Here is a 27,205-nt window from a genome sequence, read left to right as displayed (position 1 = left end):
TCCTTTGAGTCCGTGATGCCATCCAGCCATCTCATCCTCGGTCATCCCCTTCTCCTCCTGCCCCCAGTCTCTCCCAGCATCAGAGTCTTTTCCAATGAGTCAACTCTTCGCATGAGGTGGCCAAAGTACTGGAGTTTCAGCTTTAGCATCATTCCTTCCAAAGAAATCCCAGGGCTGATCTCCTTCAGAATGGACTGGTTGGATCTCCTTGCAGTCCAAGGGACTCTCAAGAGTGTTCTCCAACACCACAGTTCAAAAGCATCAATTCTTCGGCGCTCAGCCTTCTTCACAGTCCAACTCTCACATCCATACATGACCACAGGAAAAACCATGGCCTTGATTAGATGGACCTTAGTCGGCAAAGTAATATCTCTGCTTTTGAATATGCTATCTAGGTTGGTCATAAGTTTTCTTCCAAGGAGTAAGCGTCTTTTAATTTCATGGCTGCAGTCACCATCTGCAGTGATTCTGGAGCCCAAAAAAATAAAGTCTGACACTGTTTCCACTGTTTCCCCATCTATTTCCCATGAAGTGATGGGACGATGCCATGATCTTCGTTTTCTGAATGTTGAGCTGGCCCTAGGATATCAGTAATTTAATAAAACATGGATCTTGCCCTCAAGGAGCTCACGGTTTTTGTTTTTGAAATATAAAGACATAAGTTATTCCATCGGAGAAGGCAGTGGCACCCCACTCCAGTACTCTTGCCTGGAAAATCCCAGGGACGGGGGAGCCTGGTGGGCTGCCGTCTATGGGGTCTCACAGAGTTGGACACGACTGAAGTGACTTAGAAGAAGAAGAACAAGTTATTCCATAGCTTAGATGTTGACAACTCGTACGGTGGGAGTATCATTATCTACTTTTTTGAATGGTTATTTCTCCTTTTTCTTTCAGCTGAAGTCAGAAGCCATCCAGTCCTCTCAGTCTCAAGGCAGACTTAATGAAGTCATTAGAACTTTAACTCAGGTGAGAAGAATTTCAGATCCTTAAGTGGAATTTCAAATCCTTTCAAATCCTTATTCCCCTTTGTTGTCTTTTTCTCTCTCATGATACAATCTGTCTTACATAGAAAACGGGGAAATCTCTGGTTATTCATGGTGAGTTCCAGGGGCAGTGGAAAACTGCTTAGGGCCCTGTATTTGCTGACCAACATGCACCACCTCTGGAAAAAAAGAAAGCTGGAATTATTGAGTTAACTTAAGTTGCTTTGGTTTCTCTTAAAAATTAAAACCTGACCCTGCAAAGAATGTCAGGCCCTCTGGACAAGGGAAAATAGAAGGCAGTCAAAGGGTAGGGCAGATGGCTAAGCTGAATGGTCAAGAGGCACTAGTTCAGATGTCACTAAAAGTATTTGGGTGAATAATTGTCAGAGTTATTCTTGGCTAAAGAATAAAAATGTCCATCTGCTTAGAAATGATTTTATATTTTCATATTTTTGTTTAAAACATCATGACATTCATTGAATGGAAGAAGCTAAAAAAATATCACTGAGGCTCCTCTCAGCCTGAAGCAGCTGCTACTCACACGTGGTCATATTTCTTTATAAGCATTCTTATTTTCTCTGCATAGTTGCATTCTTACCACATGTAGAACTTTGTGTCCTAGGCTTTCACCTGGCATACTTGTTTGTCTTTTTTTGTGTGTATAAAATATAGCTGGTTATAATACTCACCACATGAAGAAGTTATAGTCATTCATGCCTTTGAAAGCAAACAAATCCTGGAACAGAAGAAACTGTCTTTTGCATGTATGAATGTAAATATTCTCAAAAAATTCCTGAAACTTAAATTGCTATAACTTGGGTAAAAAAATCTATAAATGAAAAATATTATTTAAAAGATCATATTATGAATGGTAACATAGTAATAGAGCACTGTTTAAAGAAGGGAACCAAATAATATCTCCTTCTACTTTTACACCTATTTTAGTCCTAAGCAACTATCATTTTGGATTTTCTTTTCCCGTTTTTTGGAAACTCCTTTAGACCAGTCTGACTCAGTGAAATCTGAGACAATCACTGATCCCTTCTGTCGTGACTAATAGATTCATTCATTCTTTCATTCAGCAACACTTATTGGTCACCTCTATGTCCCACATTTAGTGTACTACACAGAGGAGAGTACATCTTGTCATAGCACTTCTCATTTACCAGCCAAGCTACCACCTCATAAAAGATTAACGACCTTCTGTGTGTGGCCTTTTATTGAGTGGAATTTGTATCTTGCCCATCATTGAACTGTTGACATTTCATTCATAGGTCATCAGTGTGTCTGGGGTGATTGGTCTTCAGTCAAATGCCATCTGGCTTCTAGGACATCTTCATCTGTCTACTCTGTCCTCAAATCAAAGTAGAACCTCGGGTAAGATTGGAGTCATAGACCACGGGAGCTGGAAGGCGGGGTGCTGACGTGGGGCCATCTACTTTGTTAAGAGCGTTAATTTTCACAGCCACCCTCGGGGCTGCGTGTTACTGTCCCTCTTTTACGTCAGAGGAAGATGGACCATGGAGAAGTCTCCTGACTTGCCCAGGGTTACGCAGCAATTAAGTGGGAAATACACGGTTTGATATCAGATCTGTCAGCCACCAAAGCCTGTGCTCTTTTCACTCTCCCTCTCTTCATTCCTTAGAGATCAGTTTAGATGTTGGGTCTAACACCGTATTCTACAAAGAACCTAAGACTCAGAAAGGTCACATGACATAGGTACAAGCTTAGTGAGAAATCCGGGAACTAGGAATCAGATCCCTGAAGCCTGGAACAGAGTTCTTTTTACTTGCTTAGATGTAATCCAGTTTGCCTAACATTCATATTTCATTAAAAGACTCTTCATATGGCTGGAGTTCTTCTGGCCCCTGCATTGAGAAAAGACTTGAGGTAAGTACTTTTAAAGATGTGCATCTCCTTGGCCTTGGAATTCAAATCCTAGGTCTTAATGCAACAAGATTTTTTCCATTTCTATTGCTTTTTAATAAAAGCAATAAAGATTTTTGCAGTTCCCACGTGCTTTATTTATGTATGTACTTGGAGATTTTCTGGGGAAGACATCGGTGTAATACACTGGGACCTATATCTGCTCCTTGCTCTTTATAGAATTTTGACCACTGGCTTCCTTGGACTCAGGCCAGGGAGGTTTAGGTACCAAAGATTCCTCATTAAAACCTAGTTTCACATATCCCCTGACAGGAAGTCTACCGACAGCATTACCAGAAACGTGGGCCACTGTTTCCCTGTAATTACTATTTCGCTGCCTTCAGTCACTCCTTGGCTATAGAAATAGGGCATGGTTCCACAGCATTCCCCACATAATGAGCTTTATACATTTAAAAGCTGTCATACTGTGAAGTGAAGTGAAGGTTGCTCAGTTGTGTCCAACTCTTTGCAACCACATGGACTGTAGACTGCCAGGCTCCCCTGTCCATGGAATTCTCCCTTCTGTCCATGGAATTCTTCAGGCAAGAATTCTGGAGTGGGCAAGAATACTGCTGTTCCCTTCTCCAGGGGATCTTCCTAACCCAGGGATTGAACACAGGTCTCCCACATTGCAGGCAGATTCTTTACCAGGGAAGCCCAAGGATACTGGAGAGGGTAGCCTATCCCTTCTCCAGGGGATCTTCCTGGCCCAGGAATCGAACCAGGGTCTCCTGCATTGTAGGCAGATTCTTTACCAACTGAGATACCAGAGAAGCTGTCATATTGAAACTGGAAGAAGAAAATAAAAACACTGTCATATTGGAAACCCTTGGTAATGCTAGTCCTGAAGGACAGTGGTCTCTCAATGTCCTGGTAAAAATAGCATGTTTATGTCAGGCTTTTGCTTTTTTACATAGGCTTGTCATTGTTATGCTATGGGCTACATAGTCTGGCCCACATATATTCAAGGTCAGTTATAGTGAATCATCTTACACTCAGGTTCTTTGGAGCAAAATGACTGTGTGTCTGGAAAAGTACAACTGCTCATTTCTGATGGAATTTTCCAGTGGAGCCATCTATCCCAGTAAAAACCATCTCATGAAACAATATGGGGAACCAGGAGGAAAAGAATCTAGGAAACTCCCAGGACTCAATTAGCATAAATGTCACTGCTTTGCTATTTCAGGTCAGCAGGCACATCTGGTTTTTTGTATGTGTTGGTCACATAGAGATCCCTGGTTCATGAAATAAGAGTGGCTAGCATTAATACTAATGGACGTATTTCCATGGTTCATGTATCTGACTCAGGATGCCCTTGATAGCCCATAGAACGGTAGTCTCAGCTTAGAAGTCCAGCTTAGGACTCCTTGCTGACACAGAGGAGTTCATTGGATTGGAGTTCATTGATATGTCAAAGTGGAAAAGGGTGTTGTGTGTGTGTTTTTTTTTAAACACTTCAGTACAATTTTCGCCTTCTATGGTTTTTTCCAGCCCCTCCCAGATCTACCACCATTTTAGATTTGCTTGCATAGTCTCAGTGATTACTTCAAGGCCAGCCACTTAATCTAATAGAATTAGTTGCAACCGCAGAGTACTGTTCTGAGGTTAATGGCATAAGCATCTCCGCTTTGTCTCCAGGTTGATATGGCAGCATGAGAGCATTATCTTTCCTTCATTAGTCCTGCCAAGTTCATGGTTAATTTGATCATTTTCTGTCTCCACAGTGCCTACTGACTACAGCTATTTGCCTGAAAGCAGTTTTATTAGAGCAGCCATTGGCTTCTTCGTTACAGGAGGAAAAAAAGGCAAGTGAGCACATTTCTTGAACTCTTTCTTTCTACCTGTTAAGTTTGTATGCCCTAAGCTTGCTTCTGTAGATTAAACAGTACAAATCTGAAAGGGTGAATCATTCTCCCTGCCAGATCATCTTTGCAGTAGAGCTGACTAGGAGACCAACTACAAAATAAGTGATACACAAACATACATACTGTGTATCCTCCTGAAATTACCAGTCTAATAGCTAATCTTCCTTTTGGCCTTTACAAAAGTATAAGTGCACATTACTTTTATTGTCAGTTTCAAGCGAGTGTGACCTAAAAAGAGAAAACGCACGTTTGTATTACAGGACCTGACTTGGAGGTAGGTCTTCTTGAACTTTGTGTGATCACTCTATGTTGTTGGAATCACTGGCTCTGGTTCTTAATTTTAGCTTGTGTTCTTTTTCTTTGCAATAATGCCTTTGTGATTCTTTGTTGCTGCCACCAACAACTGACAGAGATTTAGTGCTTTTGTTTTTAACTGGAGCCACAGTAATCCCACATAAATTTTTAAGTAAATGTGCGTTAATGCTACACATCTATAAATTGATGCTTTGAGGAAAAAATGGATCCAAACTGAGTGTGTTGTGGCTCAGGAACCGGTTTTATGCAATGTCCTTTCATTGATGTTTCGCTAGTTTCATTCTTCGTTGGGCTGATTGTGTCAGTCTGGGCAAAACCAATGCCTGTATTACAACAAATCCATCCAGATTTTAGGGGAAAAGTCTTTAAGCAAATTAAAATGCAGACCTCTAGAGGAAGAAAATTTGATTAATGGAGGTCATGGAGGAATAAAATCTTACCATTGGAAGGGATGTTAGAGGTCATGTTTGTTGTCTAAGTTTCTACTGGGTACAGTAATCCCTGGAGCTTCCAAGTTATAAACTACTTTCATAGCTTGGACATAAATTCCCTTAGTTTCTGGAGTTCCAGAAATTGTGCTGTTATCCTGGAGCTGTGAGGATGCTAACTTGCTTTTCATATCTTCAGTAAAAGTTGGTATAATGTTACATCATTGTCACACAAGATATGTGTATATATGACCATGTCATTTATCACACATAATATGGAGTTGTTTATATATTGCCATAAAGTAAGTCTTTTTAAAGTAGATATTGTAGCAGAGATGTCTCCATTAATAGGAAATTGAATTCTTACTAAAGGAACATCTAAAATTTCTATGGCTAGAATAATTCTAGGAACATATATTTTTGCTCTAGTTTTTTGTTGGCTTGTTTTTGTTAGTTTGCGCACTGATATTTTATAAACTTTTAAAATGATGCTAATGTGAGATTTTTCCATGATATATTTCTTATTAGATCTTATTAGATTCTTAAACCAAATGAAACACCACAGACTCCTTTTCTAGTGACTAAAGTGTCCTTTTGCTCCCTAGATTCATATTTCTTAGCAGAAGTGAATTTTCTCTGAATCTTGTGGAAAATTCTTGATAAAATGTAACATTTTTATGATTGGTCTGTCATGATACAATAGGAAATATTCTGTTCCAAAACTGAAAAACATCAGGTGAAATTGACATCAGAAATGTTATGTAAAATCCTGCTATTAAAGCTATTTGAAGACAAGTAAATGAAGTATTTAAAAAATGCTTTATTACCAATCAGATTTTTGGCATTTTCAGGTTGTGGGAGAGGGCTGCCTTTTTGTCAGGTTTCCTGACTAGATTCCAAGGAAAATCTATTCAGCCTTACACATTACTAATGATGACCCCAGAGGAGTGGGGGCCGTGGGAGGCTGACCTCCGCCTCGGAAGCCCATTTACAAAGACAAAACCAGCCCCTGCTCTATGGGTCTAAATGGGATGGCCAAATGCGGAGGTGTGCATGCAAACGAGTGTTTTCTTCTTCAATATGCCGGGCTCATTTGAATTTTAATAACTCCCTTCTGAAGCAGCTTTTGAGTTTAAATGTCTGGATGTCACTCATCAGAGCCCAGTGGGGCTGCTGATAGGAAGGATGACAACTTTGCTGAACTCTTTTGAGGAAGAAATGGCTTGAAAGAATAAAAATCATGCTTGGCATAGGCAAAAGGGAGAAAACTTTCGGGATAGCATGGCTCCATTGCCTCTGTGTGCCATTTAATAACTTACGAGAGGAAGAACCATGTTACACGTTATCCTTGATCCACACGTATGCCGGGATGAGATTGGATGAAATGATCTCTATTTTAACCAATCAGATCTGAGAGAGTGAATATATTAGTCTGCGTTCTCGTGTTTAGGACTTGTCGCATTTCAGATGCCCACTTTAATACTCATACGATAGAACACACCAGATATTCATAGTATCCATTCCTTCACACAGGCCTACATTTTTAAAACCACGCCAAATAGATAAAATTCCTTCCATTTTTGAAAGACGTCAGTTAATAGTTTTGAATATAACTGGTTTTTTGCTATACTCTATAACATTTTCTTTTCTTCCCTAGTAGTCCCACCTCCTGGCAGATGTAATATTCCTTAACCTTTGTCATCATCATAATCTATTCCTATGGATATTTATTGACTGTGCTGGGCTTAAAATTTGCTTATAATCTAATTCCTCCTATTCTGGAATTATTTTTTTCTTCTTAAGGCCCTCTAAGTTTTGGCTCTTATTTTTCCTTCTTTTCTATTCATTTATTCTTTCTCCTGATTTCTGATATTTGTTTTTTCTCAACCTCAGAGTATATTCAGATTTCAAGATTTTTCCTAATTTTAAAATAAAACAGTTAAACTGTCTTAAAAGTACTTACTGAAAGTCATCATTTATTTTTGGTGATAATATTATATATTGGAGAAGGCAATGGCACCCCACTCCAGTACTCTTGCCTGGAAAATCCCATGGACGGAGGAGCCTGGTAGGCTGCAGTCCATGGGGTCACTAAGAGTCGGACACGACTGAGGGACTTCACTTTGACTTTTGACTTTCATGCATTGGAGAAGGAAATGGCAACCCACTCCACTGTTCTTGCCTGGAGAATCCCAGAAACAGGGGAGCCTGGTGGGCTACCATCTATGGGGTCACACAGAGTCAGACACGACTGAAGCGCCTTAGCAGCAATGTTATATATTTCTACCTAATAATTAAGGGGGACTTCCCTGGTGGTCCAATGGCTAAGACTCCGTGCTCGTGGCTCAGCTGGTAAAGAATCCGCCTGCAGTGAGAGAGACCTGTGTTCAGTCCCTGGGTTGGGAAGATCCCCTGGAGAAGGGAAAGGCTACCCACTCCAGTATTCTGGCCTAGAGAATTCCACAGACTGTATAGTTCATGGGGTCACAAAGAGTTGGACCTGACTGAGCGACTTCACTTTCACTAATAATTTAGGGTTATTTTCTTACCAATCTCTTGCTAGGGAATATGACTTTCCAAGATTTTTCTACTAGGCTTTAAAGTTTACAGTAAAAAGTATTACTTTAAGGAAAACATATTTAGATCCTTAAAATTAAGTCATTATGAATGGCATTTCCTTCTTGATATGGATTCATTGGCCAGTGATTTGAGTGTGTAAGAGTTGGACTTGTACATAAACTATGAGTAGGTAGATTTTCGATTGATCATCTTTGGATTACTAGCATGAGATCTAATTGTTGATGAGTCTAACCGAAAGAACAGAATTAGTGAACTCCGAGTATGGAATAAATGATACAAGAAAGCTATCCTGTTTTTCTGTTGAAATTATAAAGTTGGTTACCAAAGCATATTATTATTAAATAGGTTAGTTTAGTAATAGCTTACCAATACAATTCTTTTTACGAAGTTATTGGAAATGAGCACATGTGTATAACGGGCTTCCCAGGTGGCACTAGTGGTAAAGAATCTGCCTGCCAACTCAGGACATTCTAGTTCAATCCCTGAGTTGGGAAGATCCCCTGGAGGAGGAAATGGCAACCCATCTTGAATTCTCACCTGGAAGAGTCCATGGACAAAGGAGCCTGGCAGGCTACAGTCCATAGGGTCATGAAGAGTCAGACACAACTGAGCAAAGCAACCTGTATATAACATGAAGTTCAAAAACAGTATGAAGAAAAAGAAAGAATTCCCTGTAATCTCACCACCTAGAGATAGCCTCAATAGATATTCCAGTGTGTGTCCTCTAGCTGTGTGTGTGTTCGATTATATTGCATTATCAAATGTATATTATTTTATTGTCTTTTAAAATATATAACAAGTTTCCATGTAAATGGACATGATCACCACTAATCTCCTACATAAGGAGGGTTGGGAAAGTATAAAGAGCATTCTTGCATCGCTCTCTAGACTAGTGTTAATAGAGTATGTTGGGAGAGTATTTAATTCCTATTTTTTGTTGTTGTAAACATCATAAAAATATTTGAAAGAGTAAACAATTATCCCATGGCTTTCAGCATATGTTAGTTGCTCAGTTGTGTCTGACTCTTTGAGACTCCATGGACTGTAGCCTGCCAGGCTCCTCTGTCCATAGAATTTTCCAGGCAAGAATACTGAAGTGGGTTGCCATTCCCTTCTCCAAGATAACTTCTTGACCCAGGGATCGAACCCAGGTCTCCTGCATTGCAGGCAGATTCTTTACCATCTGAGCCACCAGGGAAGCCCTTTCTAACAGCTATTATCATTTTAAGATTTTACCTTTTAATCTGTTCCTTTCATGTACATACAATGTTTACATATTTCCCAGTATACATATGCTTTGTATTCTTTAATATTGTATTGTAAACATTTCCCTATTTTCCATATACCTCCATAACTATCATTTTTAAATGACTGACTGTAGAATGTTCTGCCAAGTTGATGAATCATAATTAACCCATTTCCTTATTGGTCATCTAAAATGTTTCCATAATAGAGAATATCTTTGTGAACGTACCATTCCTTAGGATAAATTCTCATCAATTTATAGTTAGACTCTGAGGATGTGATGACTGTAAGGATGGCATCGCCTCATTGCTCTTCAGAAGGATTTTATCAGGTTTCAGTACCTCAGCCCTGTATAAATATCATAGCAGCTTGTCATAGAGGTTAAAAGCTTGGGAGCCAGACTGCCTGGGTTCATAGCCCACTTATATGGCTTCTCAGCTGTGTCACTTCAGGCAAGCTGCTTAAGTCTGTAAGGCTCAATTGCTTCTGTAAAGTGAAAAAAATAATTGAATCTTCTTCCTAGAGTTTTTGTAAGGATTATGAGTTTATGAGTCATTTTATATAACAGTGCTTAGAACACAAAGAATAACCCCTTTCTAGTTATCATATTACAAAGCAAACCTTCATTTAAATAAACAAATGACTATAATAAAAGCCAGGCAGGTATAAAATGATGCCTTAAGGCTAATTTGCATTCATTGTCAGAAGGAATGAACATTTTTGTATGTATTTACTGTTTGAGATGTGGTTTCTTTTTTTAATTAAATGTTAGACTTTCTTTTGGGGGCTCCCCAGATGGCTTAGCGGTAAAGAGTGTGCCTGCCAATGCAGGAGACAACAGTAAATGCAGATTCAATCCCTGGGTCACAAAGATCCCCTACAGCAGGAAATAGCAATCCACTCCAGTATTCTTGCCAGGATAATCCCATGGACAGGGAAGGCTGGCGGGCTACAGACCCTGGGGTTGCAAAGAGTCAAACCCGACTGAGCACACACACACAGGGAAGTACATAACCCGACAAGCTATAAGTAAGAAAAAGAAAATTCCATTATCCCGTTTACATTTTTTTGTAGACTTTCTCATGTAAGGAAAAGCTGCCTGCCCTTCTTTCTGTGCTTCCTTCTTGTCTTTCTTCTTCTTTCTTTCTGTCTGTCTGTCTTTCGATATGGACCATTAAACTCCTACTGTGTTTAATTATTATTCATTATTTTAAATTGTCCTCAAATTGTTCCAGATTAGATAAGAGCCTCTGCCTCTTGCGTCCTTCTGAGATAACCTCATCATTCTTTGAGTACATCCTTTTGTTTATGGCACACAAAGATGTTCTAGGTTCATCTTATTTTATCCTCAGACTTGTAGCAGCCTAAGAACTCACTAAACTGTCTTTTAGTGGAGAATGATAATTAGAAGTCAAGACCTGAGTACAAATTACTACATTGCTACTGAGTTCATCAGTGCTCCTAGGCCCTCTCAGTGGACACTTAGAAACTTTGTTCTCTCTCTTCTTCCCTCCCCTCCCTTCTCTTTCTGTCTCACATATGTCTGTATTTTCGTGTCTAGCTACGTGTGTTGAAAACCATGAGTTTACACCAGTATCTCCAAACCAGTATCACAGATTTCCTTCTGCATTTTCCTCTTCTTATCTGTAACCTCCTCTAGAGTTGTAAGAAACCCAGCTCCTGTTATTCTCAATATATTTGCCAGAGTCCTGCTAAACCTGCCTTTCTCTCTCTTGGGCCCTGATTTCCACTGGGCAGCCACCCTGCTTGGCAGCCTTCCTGGTGCTCACGGGCTCAGGGATGTTTTTGTTTCTGGCAACACCAGATGACGTAGTTGGTCCTAAGACAGAACATCCTACCAACTCCTGTATCTGACTGAACCATCAGAATCACCAGCTATTGTCAACAGCTATCTTGATTAGCAATGCAGACAGAGGATGAGATGGTTGGATGGCATCACCCGATTTAATGGACATGAGTTTGAGCAAACTCCGGGAGTTGGTGATGGACAGGGAAGCCTGGCATGCTGCAATCCATGGGGTCACAAAGAGTCAGACATGACTGAGCAACTGAACTGAACTGTACTGATCTTGATTATATAGTGGTTCCTGGCAAGGGGCTTAGCATCTGCAAAAATATGCCTGCTGTCTTCATATTGTCTACCTGTGTTTCCTAAGGCCTTTTCGAGAAAAATCCTGCTCATCCTTTCCATCTTGTTTTAAACATCCTTTCCTCAGTGGAAGGCGAGGGAGGATTCCCAGATGTTCCCAGACAGGTATAGATTTGCTGTGTGATCCATTCCTTTATGTTTTTTGTAGTACTTTACATATGTGTAATTATCTGCTTAATTATTCTTGATTCTTTGTTTAAAGTCCATCTTTCCCATTAGACTGTAATTTCCTCAAGGGCAGGAACAGCTTCTGTGTTTAATCCTAAATGCTTAGTATAGAGTACTTGGCATATTAACAGTTTTCAAATATGTGTTGTTCTGCTTTAATCATGTATACACACACACACACACACACACACACACATTTCTTCTAAACAGTGCTAAAGATGGAGAAGGTAAAGATATAGCCACACTATATAAGTGACATCATGCTGGTAATGGAGCATAGACACACCAGCAACTGTTAGCCTACTTGTTACCAGACTTTTTCTATAAGGGTTACGCATGTACATTATAGCATTGAGATCAGATCCTCTGTGTAGCCAAAGTATGTGTGATAATGGGTCCTGTTGTAATGCATTATGTTCGGATATGCCATTTATATCAGGGTTCTTTGAAGCTGTCAACTGGGTGCGGGATTTAAAGCAACTTTGTACCCAGATTTTAAAACATCTGGATCCTTTTAACAAATACTGTTGGGCCTTTTGAGTTCCAAATCCATTGTCTATAAAGCATTCCAGTATTTCTTTTTATCTGAGGCACTTGTGTGAAAGACGGAGCTCTGTAATAAGGGAACTGATCATTCCCATACCCTAGGTATGGATTCTTGTGTCTGATGCGGATGATCTCTGGGGAGAGAACCATGTGACTCTGTTCTCCCGTTTTAGGGCCACCTCTCTCTCCATACCTCCCCCCACATGCTTAGAACTACCAGGTGTTTTCTCCATTCCTAACATCTACTATAATTTCTTTCATTCCAGTTAGTGTCAGAATTAGTTACCTGTAAATATAGTGAAAAATTCGGTGTGATTCGGGCTCTGTTGGTCCATACTAATTCTCTGCTTTTTTGCAAAGTGGAAGATGTATTGCATGATAGCACTTACTGGATATCCTGTGCTCCGTTTGACAAGTTCTGCTTGTCTCTGACACTTGCTTGTATATTGTTTTGTTTGTCAGTCGCTCAGTCTGACTGAGTTGCTCAGTTAGTCAGGTCTGACTCTGCCATCCCATGGACTGTGACCCACCAGGCTACTCTGTCCATGGAATTCTCCAGGCAAGAATACAGGGGTGGGTTGCCCTCTCCTTCTCCAGGGGATCTTTCCTACCCAGAGGTTGAACCCACGTCTCCCACATTGCAGGCAGATTCTTTACCATCTGAGCCACTGAAAGGTTGTTACTGAACCACGAAAGACACCGGGATTCTTGGCCTCTGGAGGAGAATTCAATTCGGGGCCAGAGACGAGGCTTGATTGCTCAGAGCTTTTGTGTAATAAAGTTTTATTAAAGTGTCAAGTATAGATATCTTCCCTTGGAGATCAGTCGGTAAAGAATGTGCCTGCAATACAGGAGACTTGGGTTCAATTCCTTGATTGGGAAGATCCCCTGGAGAAGGGAATGGCAACCCACTCCAGTATTCTTACCTGGAGAATCCCTGTGGACAGAGGAGCCTGGCAGGCTACAGTCCATGGGGTCGCAAGAGTCAGACACCACTTAGCAACTAAACTACCACCAAAGTATAAAAGAGATAGAGAAAGCTTCTGACATAGACATCAGAAGGGGGCAGAAAGTGCCCCCCTGCTAGTCTTTAGATGGATCTTATATAGCTACTAGCAAGCTGTTAATTATAGAAAGGAGATTTCTCAAAACTGAGAGTGGCACCAGGCCCCTCACCCACAAAGTGCATTTTGAGATAACACTGGTACCAGGTGAGTCATCCCAGGCCATAAAATGATTAGATTAGGAGAACAATGTGTGAGTAAAACATACAGGTTTGTCAAATAGGTTCAGAGTCTTAGGTGGAACCGACTTGAAAGAGTCTAGGGTAAATACATAGTTCATTAACATAGCTTAAGACAAACATTTCCATAAGAAAAACACATTGGTTAGCTCAAGGTTTGAGAAAAGTTCAGGTGGAGCCAGGTGTCATCATGGCAACAAAGAATTTTAAGATAAACCTCCTTTTAAATTTGTATCAGTTCAGTCGCTCAGTCTTGTCCGACTCTTTGCGACCCCATGAATCGCAGCACGCCAGGCCTCCCTGTCCATCACCAACTCCCGGAGTTCACTCAAACTCACGTCCATCAACGTGAGTCGGTGATGCCATCCAGCCATCTCATCCTCTGTCATCCCCTTCTCCTCCTGCCCCCAATCCCTCCCAGTATCAGGGTCTTTTCCAATGAGTCAGCTCTTCACATCAGGTGGCCAAAGTATTGGAGTTTCAGCTTCAGAATCAGTCCTTCCAGAGAACACCCAACACTGATCTCCTTTAGAATGGACTGGTTGGATCTCCTTGCAGTCCAAGGGACTCTCAAGAGTCTTCTCCAACACCACAGTTCAAAAGCATCAATTCTTCAGCACTCAGCTTTCTTCACAGTCCAACTCTCACATCCATACATGACCACTAGAAAAACCGTAGCCTTGACTATATGGACCTTTGTTGGCAAAGTAATGTCTCTGCTTTTTAATATGCTGTCTAGGTTGGTCATAAGTTCCTTCTAAGGAGTAAGCGTCTTTTAATTTCATGGCTGCAGTCACCATTTGCAGTGATTTTGGAGCCCCAAAAAATAAAGTCTGACACTGTTTCCACTGTTTCCCCATCTATTTCCCATGAAGTGATGGGACCAGATGCCATGATCTTCGTTTTCTGAATGTTGAGCTTTGAGCCAACTTTTTCACTCTCTTCTTTCACTTTTATCAAGAGGCTTTTTAGTTCCTCTTCACTTTCTGCCATAAGGGTGGTGTCATCTGCATATCTGAGGTTATTGATATTTGTCCCGGCAATCTTGATTCCAGCTTGTGCTTCTTCCAGCCCAGCGTTTCTCATGATGTACTCTGCATAGAAGTTAAATTTGTATAGAGAAGGGGAAAAAATTCAACACTTGTTGGTTTCCTCCTGCCAATTAAGAGAGAGATAAGAAATGTCTGAGGCTTGCAGCCTGTTTCCTCCATTTGGAGACCACTGGCCTTCCTGTCTGTTACCCTCTCACCACCAGGGAACCTTGTATATTAGGTCAGTGCTAAAGAGTATAGAAACAACATACCAAGTGTATAGATAGTAATGTGCAGGTACTGGTGAACGTTCTGTTGTCCTGTCAAGGAAGAGCTCGTTGTCTAAGCAATAAGTGAAGTGAAGTGAAAGTTGCTCAGTTGTGTCCAACCCTTTGCGACCCCATGGACTATACAGTCCATGGAATTATCTAGGCCAGAATGCTGGAGCAGGTAGCCTTTCCCTTCTCCAGGGGATCTTCCCAACCCAGAGATCAAACCCAGGTCTCCCACATTGCAGGGGGATTTTTTACCAGTTGAGCCACAAGGGAAGGCCTAAACAATAAAGGATCTAAAAATAGTCATATTTCACATTGAGTCCTGGTTTAGAGGACAGGTTTAATGTCTTCCCTGATTCTCTAGATCCTCTGGAAACTGCAAATTTCCTAGTGAATTCTGTAGAAGGAACTGGGATATAGTTTTATATAATTATAAAAACACTTGATCTGAGAAAAAAATGTAATAGAAATCTGCTTAAGAATTAAAAGATTTCCAATATAGAACTGGATTTATGTCCTTAGTAGGAGAGAAGAATAATTCTATGCCCAGATTGGTTCTATACTATCTGCCAATTCATCAGACTATTTCTGTGAATTGTGAGACAAAAGTCCCCCAAAAGGCATCTTAAATTTTGTTGTTGTTATTGTTTTGTGAAATCAAAGACCCCAATTTGCAGCCGACTCTGTGTGTGGACAGTCACCACGTGTTTGTAATCAATATAGAGTTATGGGAATACCCAACCAGGTAATTCCTATCACAGCATTTTTTCTAATCACGCCTGATTTTTCCTTGTCTGTCCGTCCTCTCACTAGAATGTCGGCTCCGTGGTGACCTCTTCTGCCATGTTCAGCACAGTTTCCACTGTCTGGTAGCTGGTAGATCCTTCGTTGAATAAGTGAATGTGTTTGTGAATATATTTACTTCTTCTTGGTTAGAAATTCTTCTCCTTATAATGGCAATAGTTAACTCCTTGATAGTATCTCCTGTACTCCTAGTATTACATCTCAAGGTGGAGGAGAAATGAAGCTTTAGTTGCTGGTAACACAGCATGGAAGAGTGGCAGGTATGTTGAGCTTTTAACATTTTCAAAAAGCAAAAAAGTGTTTGTTGGCAGGGAGGAAAACAGCACTGGAAAGCACACTAGTAATTTTACCTTCCCAAGTCAGCAGAGGCAAAGATAAGGAGGTTTGTTGGCGACTACTAAGAAAACATGCTGATCCTTGAGATAGCTGAAGTTCTAAAACATCAGAGAAAGGCCTGGCTTAGAAGGATGGGTTCACTAGTCATCAATGCATAAGCAGTCTGTGACTCTATGAGTAGAAGAGCGTAGGCAGTGATAGGAATTATGTTACAGTGCTTTTTATTATAGAAAACAGTGACTCGCTTCAAATGACTCAATATTTACTGCAAGGATTCATAGGTTTCTCAGAAATATAAGGACAGATACTATTCACAACCCTCAGAGCATCAGAGGCAGAAAGATATCAGGCATCAAGACTTCATCTTGCTCTTTCTGTCTACCTTGCCAGGGCTGCGTCGTATCATGGATCCTGCCTTTCATCCCAAAGACTGCTGCATCCCTTTCTCTTCTTTTGTGTTTGTGTGTGTGTGCTGAAATATATAACATAAAATTTACCATTGTAACCATTTTAAAGTCTACAATTCAGTGGCACTTAGTACATTCACAATATTATACAACTGTTACCAGTATCAAATTGCAGAACAATGTTCATCACCCCCAATCCAATTTATTTTTTTCCTTTTGCTGCTCACGTTTTTGGTCATTCCTAAGAATCCATGACCAGATCAATAGACTTATCTTTATGTTTTCTTCTAAGAGTTTTATAGTTTCTTGTATTATCACTGATCTACTTTAAGTTCATTTCTCTGTATGGTATTAGTATTAGTAGGGATCCAGCTTCATTATTCGGAGAAGGCAATGGCAGTACTCCAGTACTCTTGCCTGGAAAATCCCATGGGCGGAGGAGCCTGGTAGGCTGCAGTCCATGGGGTCGCTAAGAGTCAGATACAACTGAGCGACTTGACTTTCACTTTTCACTTTCATGCATTGGAGAAGGAAATGGCAACCCACTCCAGTGTTCTTGCCTGGAGAATCCCAGGGACGGTGGAGCCTGGTGGGCTGCGGTCTATACGATCGCACAGAGTCGAACACGACTGAAGCGACTTAGCAGCAGCAGCTTCATTATTTGCATGTGAATATCCAGTCATCCCAGCAGTGTTTGTTGAAGAGACACCTTCTTTCTTCTATTGAGTGGTCTTAGCACCCTTGTCAAAAATCAATTAACCATAAATGTTTGGGTTTATTTCTGGCCTCCCAATTCATTTTTAATATATGTCTAACCTTAGATTTGCCAGTACCACACTGTTTTGATTACTATAGCTGTGTGGTAAGTTTTGAAATTGGTATGTGTGTGAGTCCTTTAAATTTTTCTTTTTTGAAATTGTTTTGACTATTTGGGCCCCCTTTGCAATCTCATATAAACTTGACAATCAGCTTTTCCATTTCTGCAAAAAAAAAAGTTGTTGAAATTTTATAAGTATTGAGTCTGTAGATAGCTTTCATCTAGGTTATCAAGTTTGTTGGCATAGGACTTGTCTACATAGAGCCTCCAGCATTTCACAAAAGGTAGTTCAGATTTTCTTGCCCCGGCACTGTTCAAGCAGCATTCTCCACTCTGAGTTTCTGCTCAGATAAGCCACGACTCCCTGTATTCATCTGTTTGTCTCTTTGGTTTTGGAGACAGCATCTTGCCCCGTGCTTTTCCCTTTCTTAAGGATCCAAGAGAGTTGTTGATTCTTCAGTCTGTTTAGCTTTTTACATTTATAATAGAGTGGTAATTGCCAAGCTCTTACATGTAGAACTGAAAACCAAAAGTTCCCCTTTTTTAAAGTATAAAAAACATAAAATTTACCATCATAGCCATTTATAAGAATACATTTATATAGGGTTACACTATATTCACATCATTGTGAAACTAATCTCTGGAATGTTTTTATCTTGCAAAACTGAAACTCTGTACCCATTAAGCAAGAACTACCCTTTCTTCCTTTCCTGATCCTGGTAACCACCATTCTACCCTCCCTATCTGTTAATTTGACTATTCCTCTTGCTGGATTTAAGTGGAATCATAGCATTTGGAAGAAAAGCTATGATCAACCTAGACACCATATTAAAAAGCAGAGGCATTACTTTGCCAACCAAGGTCCATCTAGTCAAAGCCATGGATTTCCAGTAGTCATGTATGGATGTGAAAATAAAAAGCTGAGCGCCAAAGAATTGATGCTTTTGAACTGTGGTGTTCGAAAGGAATGGGCTTCCCTGATAGCTTCCCTGATTCCCAGTTGGTAAAGAATCTGATTATATTGCCGGAGACCTGGATTGGGAAGATCCCCTGGAGAAGGGAAAGGCTACCCACTCCAGTATTCTGACCTAGGAATTCCATACAGTTCATGGGGTTCCAAAGAGTCAGACACAACTGAGCAACTTTCACTTTCACTCCATGTTTTTCACTTGGAGAAGACTCTTGAGAGTCCCTTGGGCTGCAAGGAGATCAAACCAGTCAATCCTAAAGGAAATCGGTACTAAATATTCATTGCAAGGACTGAGGCTGATGCTGAAGCTCCAATACTTTGGCCACCTGAGGCGAAGACCTGGCTCATTGGAAAAGACCCTGATGATGGGAAACATTGAAGGCAGGAGGAGAAGGGGACGACAGAGGATGAGATGGTTGGATGGCATCACCGACTCCTTGGACAGGAGTTTGAGCAAGCTCCGGGAGTTGGTGATGGACAGGGAAGCCTGGCGTGCTGCAGTCCATGGGGTCACAAAGAGTCGGACACGACTGAGCAACTGAACTGATACAGCATTTGTCTTATTGTGACTGGTTTATCTCACTTAGCATAGGGTCCTCAAAGTTGAGGACACATTGTAGCATATACCAGCATTTCTTTTCTTTTCAAAGTTGAATACTATTCTACTGTATGTATATATCACATTTTGTTTATACACTTATCCATCAATGGACATTTGGGTTGCTCTTGGCTATTGTGAACAGTACGAATATAAGCATACAAATGTCTCTTTGAAAGTCTACTTTGTATTTTGGAAGTGGGATTGCTAGGTTATAAGGTAGGTCTATTTTAATTTTCTGAGAAGTCATCTTACTGTTTTCCATCATGGTTCTTTTGTTTTATAATCCCACCAAAAGCATATAAGGGTTCTAGTTTCCTCACATTCTTGCCAACACTTGTTATTTTTTTCTTTTCATTCTTTTTTTTCCCAAATAGTAGCCATCCTAATATGTATAAGGTGATATTGTGGTTTTGCTTTGCATTTTTGATGACTAGTAATGTTGAGCATCTTTTCATATCTCTTTTGGCCATTTGTGTACCATCTTTGGGAAAATGTCTATTCAAACTCTGTCCATTTTTGTATGTTTCTCTTTTTCCCTATGCTTCTCATTTCTTCATTATTTGACCTTTTGTTGATCTGTTTCTGGTTCTGCTTCTCCCAGTTTTTCAACTTCTACTAATTGTTCCACGTTTCTTGCTGATTATGCATACACTACCTGCTTCTCTAGGCTCCTTTTGTAGCTAGTTTTCCTTCGCTGACTGCCCCACCTCTGTTTCTCGCTTTTCCAGGGTCTGCTGATTCCGCTGCTTTTTCTACCTTAGCTTCTCCTTTTCCCATGCCTTTCCTTTATATAGCTGTTACTCTTTGCTGACTCTGTCCCCTCTTCTGCTTTCCCACTTTTCATGATCTGTTAATTCTGATGCTTGTTCTGCTGCTGCTTCTCCTTTCTCCTGCACTTCTCCTTTCCCGTGCTTCTCCTTTCGGCAGCTGTTTCCATTTTTGCTGACTCTGTCCCCTCTTCTCCTTTCCCACTTTTCATGGTCTGCTGAGTCTGCTGCTCATTCTGCCTCTGCTTCTCCTTTATCCGTGCTTCTCCTTTCAGCAGCTATTTCTCTTTTTGCTGACTGTCCCCTCTCCGGCTTTCCCACTTTTTGTGGTCTGCCGATTCTACTGCTTGTTCTGCCTCTGCTTCTTCTATTGCCTCTGCTTCCCCTTTCGGCAGCTGTTTCCGTTTTTGCTGACTCTGTCCCCTCTTCTGCTTTCCCACTTTTCATGGTCTGCTGATTCTGCTGCTTGTTCTGCCGCTGCTTCTCCTGTCTCCTGTGCTTCTCCTTTCCCGTGCTTCTCCTTTCGGCAGCTGTTTCCGTTTTTGCTGACTCTGTCCCCACTTCTGCTTTCCCACTTTTCATGGTCTGCTGATCCTGCTGCTTATTCTGCCTCTGCTTCTTCTTTTGCCTATGTTTCTCCTTTTCTCGTGCTTCTCCTTTCAGCAGCTGTTTCTCTTTTTGTGGCTCTATCCCCACTTCAACTTTCCCACTTCTCATGTTCTGCTGATTCTGATGTGTGTTCTGCCTCTGCTTCTCCTTTTCCCGTGCTTCTCCTTTCAGCAGCTGTTTCCGTTTTTGCTGACTCTGTCCCCACTTCTGCTTTCCCAGTTTTCATGGTCTCCTGATTCTGCTGCTTATTCTGCTGCTGCTTCTCCTTTTCCTGTGCTTCTCCTTTCGGCAGCTGTTTCCGTTTTTGCTGACTCTGTCCCCTCTTCCGCTTTCCCACTTTTCATGGTATGCTGATCCTGCTGCTTATTCCGCCTCTGCTTATTCCGCCTCTGCTTCTCCTTTTCTCATGCTTCTCCTCTCAGCAGCTGTTTCTCTTTTTTGGCTCTATCCTCACTTCTGCTTTCCCACTTTTCATGATCTGTTAACTCTGATGCTTGTTCTGCCGCTGCTTCTCCTTTCTCCTGCACTTCTCCTTTCCCGTGCTTCTCCTTTCGGCAGCTGTTTCCATTTTTGCTGACTCTGTCCCCTCTTCCGCTTTCCCACTTTTCATGGTCTGCTGAGTCTGCTGCTTGTTCTGACTCTGCTTCTCCTTTTCCCATGCTCCTCTTTCAGCAGCTGTTTCTCTTTTGCTGACTCTATGCCCACTTCTGCTTTCCCACTTTTCAGATTCTGCTGATTTAGCTGCATTCTTGCCTCTGCTTCTCCTTTCTCTTGCACTTTTCCTTTTCCCACACTTCTTTCTGTAGCTGTTTTTCCTCTTGCTGGCCCTGCCCCCGTCCTGGCTTTCCCCTTTTCAGTGTCTGCTGCTGCTTTGTCTTCTGAGTCCACCCCTGCTTTCTTTCCCCCCCCTTTTGTTAATTCCGCTTCTCTTTGTGCTAATGCTGATTTGCCTTCTGCTGCCTATATTGATCCTGCTGCTGCTTTTACTTCTCCTTCTGGGTCTCCTGGTTTTTCATACATCATTTCTGACCTCCTTGTAACTTCACTTCATGATCCTCACTGGCTACTCCAACCTTGGCTTTACCTTATGGCTCCACTCAAAACTGCTAGAGCATCTGATTTTTTCAATTTCAAATTACCTCCCACCTGAAAAAAAAAATTTTTTTTTAGAGAATATATCACTAAAGTCATGGTTCTGTGTCTTAAGTAGCTGGTTAAACTATGGATTAGCTATTTTGTTATGTTCACCTGTGGAGCTGTCAGCCACGGCACAAGCTGAGGAGAAGCAGCAGCGAAGAGTGCATGGGACAGAGTGTAACCATTTAGAGCCACAGGGACTGAAGTAACTCTTATCCTGAGAAGGGGATAGACCTGAGTGGCAGTAATTATCTCCTCTTCTGGAAGTAGATTAAAGAATGAGTCAGAGATAAAGCAGTAACATAGAATAAGTTACTCTTTTTAGGAAATTCAATGAAAAGATATTCGAGAGCATGGAAGAGAGTTAATTAGCAATGTGGAACATTCCTATCCAGACAAGAAGGAAAGACTGGAAACAAATAAGAGAAAGGAGAATGGAGGGAGCAAAGTTTGTAGCAAGTGGGATTGACTCTAAGGGCACAGAATTGAAAGGTTGAACACAGCTGAAGCTGTGATACCAAATCCTTTGAAATAAGTAAAAGGAGGGCAAGTTGGCATCTTTCACTTTCACGATGCTATTGAGGTGTTTTATTATTTTTTTCCTTTCTGTTGCAGGTCCTGAATCTGTGCCCCCTGCCCTTCTCAAAGTTGTGATGAAACCCATAGCAACTGTTGGAGAAAACCACCAGTATCCTCCTGTGAACTGGGCTGCTCTCCTCTCTCCACTTATGAGGCTAAACTTTGGTAAATAGCACATGTTTTTTGGTCTTGAGACTCTGCTTTTAGGTTGTGACCTGAATAGAAAATGAGATTTTTTGGTCACAATTGATAGTGACTGAATGGACCTCTGGGAATGTAAGGTTTGTCTTCTTGGGTGGGACAGCTGGGTTACTTCATTGAGTCACTTTTTAAATAGCTGAGGAGGAGGAGGAGGTTTGAAAAAATATACCAGATGCACTCATCAAAACAGTACTTGACTGAGATGTGCACTTTGCTGGGTATGCAGGGTAGATCACAGAGAGCCTGCTTTGATGGTTATCAGGCTGCCCTTGGAGAACTCCAGGTTTCAGTGAAATGCCCTATGGGATGCTGTAATTAGTTTTCTGTTGCTGCCGTAACAAATTACCACAGACGTAGTGGCCTGAAACTATACAGAGTTATTATCTTACAGTTCTGTAAGTCAGAAGTCCAGCATAGTTCTCGCTTCACTAAGATCAGGGTATCAGCAGAACAACATTCCTTCCTTTGTTGCCCAGGGGAGTGATGCGGCTTGAATGTTTGTGTTCCCTGAAAATGCATACGTTGAGATCCTAACCCTCAGTGTGATGGTATTAGGGGGTGGGTCCTTCAGGGGCAATTAGGTCATGAGGAACCCTCATGAATGGAATTAGTGTCCTTCTCAAAGAGGTCCACAGAACTCCTCAGTCCACACTGTGAAGACAGAAAGAGGCCAGCAGACTGCAGCTCAGAAGGGCTCTCACCAGACACCCAACCATGCCGACACCCTGATCTTGGACTTCCAGCTACCAGGACTGTGAGAAATAGGTCTCTGTTGTTTATAAACCACCCAGTCTGTAGTGTTTTGTTACAGCAGCCCAGACAGACTGAGATGGGGAGAACCCATTCCCCTCCCTTTCCCAGCTTCTAGAGGATGCCCACTCCCTGGCTTGTGGCTCCCTTTCTTGCTCTTCAAAGCAAGCAGCAGGGGGCTAAAGAATCCTCATGCTGTCATCTTTCTGATCCTCTGAAGGCAGGAAAGGTCTTCCATTTGTAAGGATTCATGTGATTAATGGGTCCATTTGAATAATCCAGGATAATCTCCCCATCTCAAGGTCTTTAACCTTAATCACATCTGCAAAGTTCCTTTGCCAAGCAAGGGAACATATTCACAAATTCCAGAGGTTAGATGTAGACAGATTATTCTGTTTATCCCGGGTACTCTGTGATGAAAGGTAAAGGGAATGCGCACCTCTGTTTGTCCAAAGCAAATTCTGTGATGGAGCTAGCATATTAGCATATGGAAATTTAGCTTATATATCAATATTCACGCCCCCAACTCCAAAAAAGAGGGAGTGAGAACAACGTTAACAGTGGTATAAATTATGGATGTATATATATGTGTGTGTATTTGCATGAGTGCTCTATTATTTACAGTAGGTGCTTACATATGATATACAAAAAGATTTGTATACTATAATTTATGTGCAGTTTATGGGATAATCAAAGATGTTTTTAACTAAACACAGTTTTTCATTTGAATGCTTTCATTTGAACCTAATCCTATGTAAGATATGGTGTCACCATACTATATATCCAGAGATTTCATTTGAAAACTATGTTCCCCTGCCCCTCCCCACTTTTATGTGCTATGTTGAAGATGTTGGTATTTTAGTAAAAAGAAGAAAAGGCCTGGTTAGGAAGATGTATCTGCTGATGGGGATCAGGCTTAAAAAAGACTGGATTATTAGAGAATGTGACCTCTTTAAATCCTTCCAGATCTGGATTTGTCTATGTGCTGATTGCAAGGTGGAGAGGAGAGAAAAAACAAAAATGAGATTTTTAGCTAGAATTTTCTCAAATTTTTAATAGCATTTGAGTCTTTAGGTTTGTCTGGACATTGTAAGAGAAATTTGCCAAGCTAGTTCAAGATCCTTACCAGTTACAGATAAGATCCTTACCAGATACATTCGTTTGTTTCACAACTAAAAACGTCTCTTGAAATACCTTATGGTTTGCTGAAGTTCCATTACCATTAGACATCATACAAGAGTTCTTTTACCTTTAGCTGTATTACTGGGGACACTGAAACCTAAACATGAGTTACAAGAGGCACCTACCTACATTACAGATATTCTTCCCCCTTCTTCTCTTTCAGGTGACGAGATTCAGCAACTGTGTCTTGAAATTATGGTGACCCAGGCACAGTCCTCCCAGAATGTCACTGCACTGTTGGGAATGTGGGTGATGCCACCTCTGATCCATGGTCTGAGTGTAAGTAGTAATAAAGGGTGTTGAGCAACAGGAGGGTATAGCTGTTGTGGGGGAGATCAACATTCCTTTGGGTGTGAGTTCTCAAAGTCGAGAGTGGACACGTGGGCTCTCACAAGGAGTGGGCAGTTGACAGTAGCTGGCCAGGAGACGAAAATTGTGGGACTTGAGACTCTGCCGTAGCCATCGCCATGTATGCTTTCGACTTCTCCTGCTTTTCATATTTATTACAAGAAAAAGGGAAAATGATGATCAGAGATATTCAAGTTCCTTTCTCAGGACCACACAGGTAGAAAGCTGTAGAGTTACTGGAAGCTGGGTCTATTTGTTTATATGATCTACATAATCATTACAGCAGGGATTAAAAGAAAGGCAAATCCACATGCTTTGGATAAACAATCCCTCATCCCTCCCTTTCACAGAAAGGCAGCAATTAAGGTGAGCCTTGAAAGCTTGGTAGGATCTTATTAGGGATCAAATTAGAGACCCCAGAGGGTGTGCGTGGGAGGGTGTAGGAGGAGAGAGTAGGACATCTCTGTCCATAGGTGTTCCGCTGGACTAAAGTGCTGAGGAAGACGTGATCCAGCCTAGTCTTTGTGACAGAAGTGGCAGCAGCTTCCAGGGTATACACTAAGGGTAGGTAGGAAGAATGGGATAAGATTATTTAAAGATATGAAATAAGCAAAGATGTATCATTTTGGTTACATTTCAAGTTAGGACAGAAAAAGCATATTCCACGATTCCTTAGAGGTTCACCAGTTGATTATGAGCTAAATGATCTCCTTTTTTTTAATTCTTCTATTGCTGGAGGCTTTAATTCTTTGAGAATGGTGAAAAGCTCTCATTATTTCATCTTTTTTTATGTATATAATCATCTTTATTGTAATTCATGAGTGCATTAAAAACTGATATGGATCTCTTTATTAACACATGTAGATTCTCATGGGCATCTGCTTTTTACTTTTACTTGAGAATAGTAAAAGGGGTCAATATCTTAGTATCATTACATCAAGTGCTCAACTCCTGGAAGCCTGGGAGGCTCTCTTAGGTTTTCCAGATCACTAAGCTGTCTGCTGAACTGCCCACACTCAAGTGTCTTCTGGAATTCCGTATAAATTTCAATAGGCACCTGGGCAACAGAACACTCTGTTACTTTGCTTGTTTTTAAGGTGTATTTCCAGGGCTAAACATTGTGCCCAAACATTTTCAAATTGCCCTGGCTAATCTTCCAAGTAGTCTGTTACTCACCTTACTAATCTCCCTGCCAGATTAAGAACCCCAAAGCTTTGTTAACCACAAAAAAGTTAGGCGAGGCTCCTCTTCTCTTCCCAGGTCAAATTATTTGGAATCCCAAAAGAATGCTAGTATCAAAAGTGGAGGACAGTAGTCTTTCCTGAAAAAGCCCTTGTCTTTTGACTTTAGTCTCTACTCTCTTGTTTTTATTTAAAAAAAAACTTTTCCTACATCTCCTAATTCTTCTTAATTTAAGGGCAGTGTCATTGACATCTGTAGCTGCTGTGACCTGTCTGCTCCAAGCAGCTCCCATCTAGCTGCCATTTAATGAGCACTTGTTACATTCCTCCTGCTGGTAAGCACTCAGTGAGCACTGTCAGTCATCAGATTTAATCTCTCTTCAACCCTGACAGGGACTTTCCAGGTGGCACTAGTGGTAGAGAATCCACCTGCCAGTGCAGGAAATGAAAGAGACACGGGTTTGATCCCTGGGTCGGGAAGATCCCCTGGAGAAGGGATGGCTATCCACTCCAGTATGCTTGCCTGGAGAATTCCATGGACAGAGAGGCTTGGCAGGCTACAGTCCATGGGGTCGCAAAAGAGTTGGACGTGACTGAGCACGCATGCATATGTACAACCCTGATAGGCACCACTGGCTCTTCTTGGCTCAGGATTGGCCCCAGAACTCCTGTTCCCCTGATTATTTTCTCATGCTTTCTCAGAAGAAGAAATGAATAATATCAAATATTCTGTTTAGCCAATTTCCAGCAGTCGAGCCTTCATCTCCAGTAGCTTTTCTGGCTAGAGAATGTGACCTTTTAAGACTGAATAGCAACTGTCATGTACTTTGAGAAGTAGCATTTTATTCCCCTCACTGGAAAGACCCAAGATTTGAGATGAGTAGTTCACAGGTGGATTGGCAGATACCATATATCCACACAGGCACCCTAGATCAGAAGTCACTGAAAGCAGCTAACATCACAGTCATTGGTGGTCCATTGGCCCATGAAGCTGTGGGGAAATGAGGGTTTAGGAAGCAACCTGAACCTTTTAAAATTTCATTTTACCCTCAGACACGGTGATGACCTAGAGGTTTTGAGCATTACAAACCCGGACTTGCCTGTTTACATCTGACCTCTTTGGTTTCTCTTTCAGCTGAATATCAAGAAATACCTTCTCCTATCTGTGCCTTCATGGATAAAACATGTCTCTGATGAACAGATCGTGGGTTTTGTTGAAAGCTTAATGGTGGCAGTTTTTAAAGCAGCTTCCCCACTCTCCAGTCCTGAGTTACGCCCAAGTGCCTTACAGGGCCTGAGTCAGGCCATGAAACTGCCCAACCCTTCTCACCACCTCTGGAGTCTGCTCAGCGAGGCTACTAGGAAAATTTTTGACCTCCTGCCAAATAAGATTCGGGTGAGGAACAAAAATATTTGCATTCCTGACAATTTGTGTTTGGGATTTTTTAAAGCCTTTTTGGCAAAGCGGGGAGGTATATGTTTTTAAGAATGTGGTGGGAAGACTAGCAAGAAATAACCACATTCTTCACTAAGAATGTTTGCTTCCAAAATCTAAATTGAGGTTGAAAATTTAGAAACAAAGTTTTGAGCATGCCTTGAAGCAGGTTAACCAGTGTAGCACCAGGAAATTTGTTCTCAGGTCTTTTACCAAATGCCTATAGAAGATGAGCAAGTTCAGAAACCCTTACACCTGAGAAATCTTTGGGCATATTGTCCAACACACTTAATATTTGCATCAGGT

The 27,205-nt window shown here is 41.2% G+C and overlaps 1 protein-coding gene across 1 annotated transcript in view; it reads left to right on the top strand.

The window, feature by feature from the left end:
• The window catches only part of FOCAD (focadhesin), a 272,034-nt gene that overhangs the window by 232,293 nt on the left and 12,536 nt on the right, over positions 1-27,205 (top strand). The window contains exons 32-37 of the mRNA XM_052644701.1: positions 895-966; positions 2,258-2,360; positions 4,634-4,714; positions 21,839-21,967; positions 24,099-24,214; positions 26,600-26,860. Coding sequence (XP_052500661.1) covers positions 895-966; positions 2,258-2,360; positions 4,634-4,714; positions 21,839-21,967; positions 24,099-24,214; positions 26,600-26,860 — 762 coding nt within the window. The remainder of the gene's footprint in view (positions 1-894; positions 967-2,257; positions 2,361-4,633; positions 4,715-21,838; positions 21,968-24,098; positions 24,215-26,599; positions 26,861-27,205) is intronic.

This window comes from Budorcas taxicolor, chromosome 8 (genome assembly GCF_023091745.1).
Source record: "Budorcas taxicolor isolate Tak-1 chromosome 8, Takin1.1, whole genome shotgun sequence".
In the NCBI taxonomy this organism is placed as follows: Eukaryota; Metazoa; Chordata; class Mammalia; order Artiodactyla; family Bovidae; genus Budorcas; species Budorcas taxicolor.
Note: the sequence above shows the minus strand (reverse complement) of the source record. Positions and strands in the feature narration are given on the sequence as shown.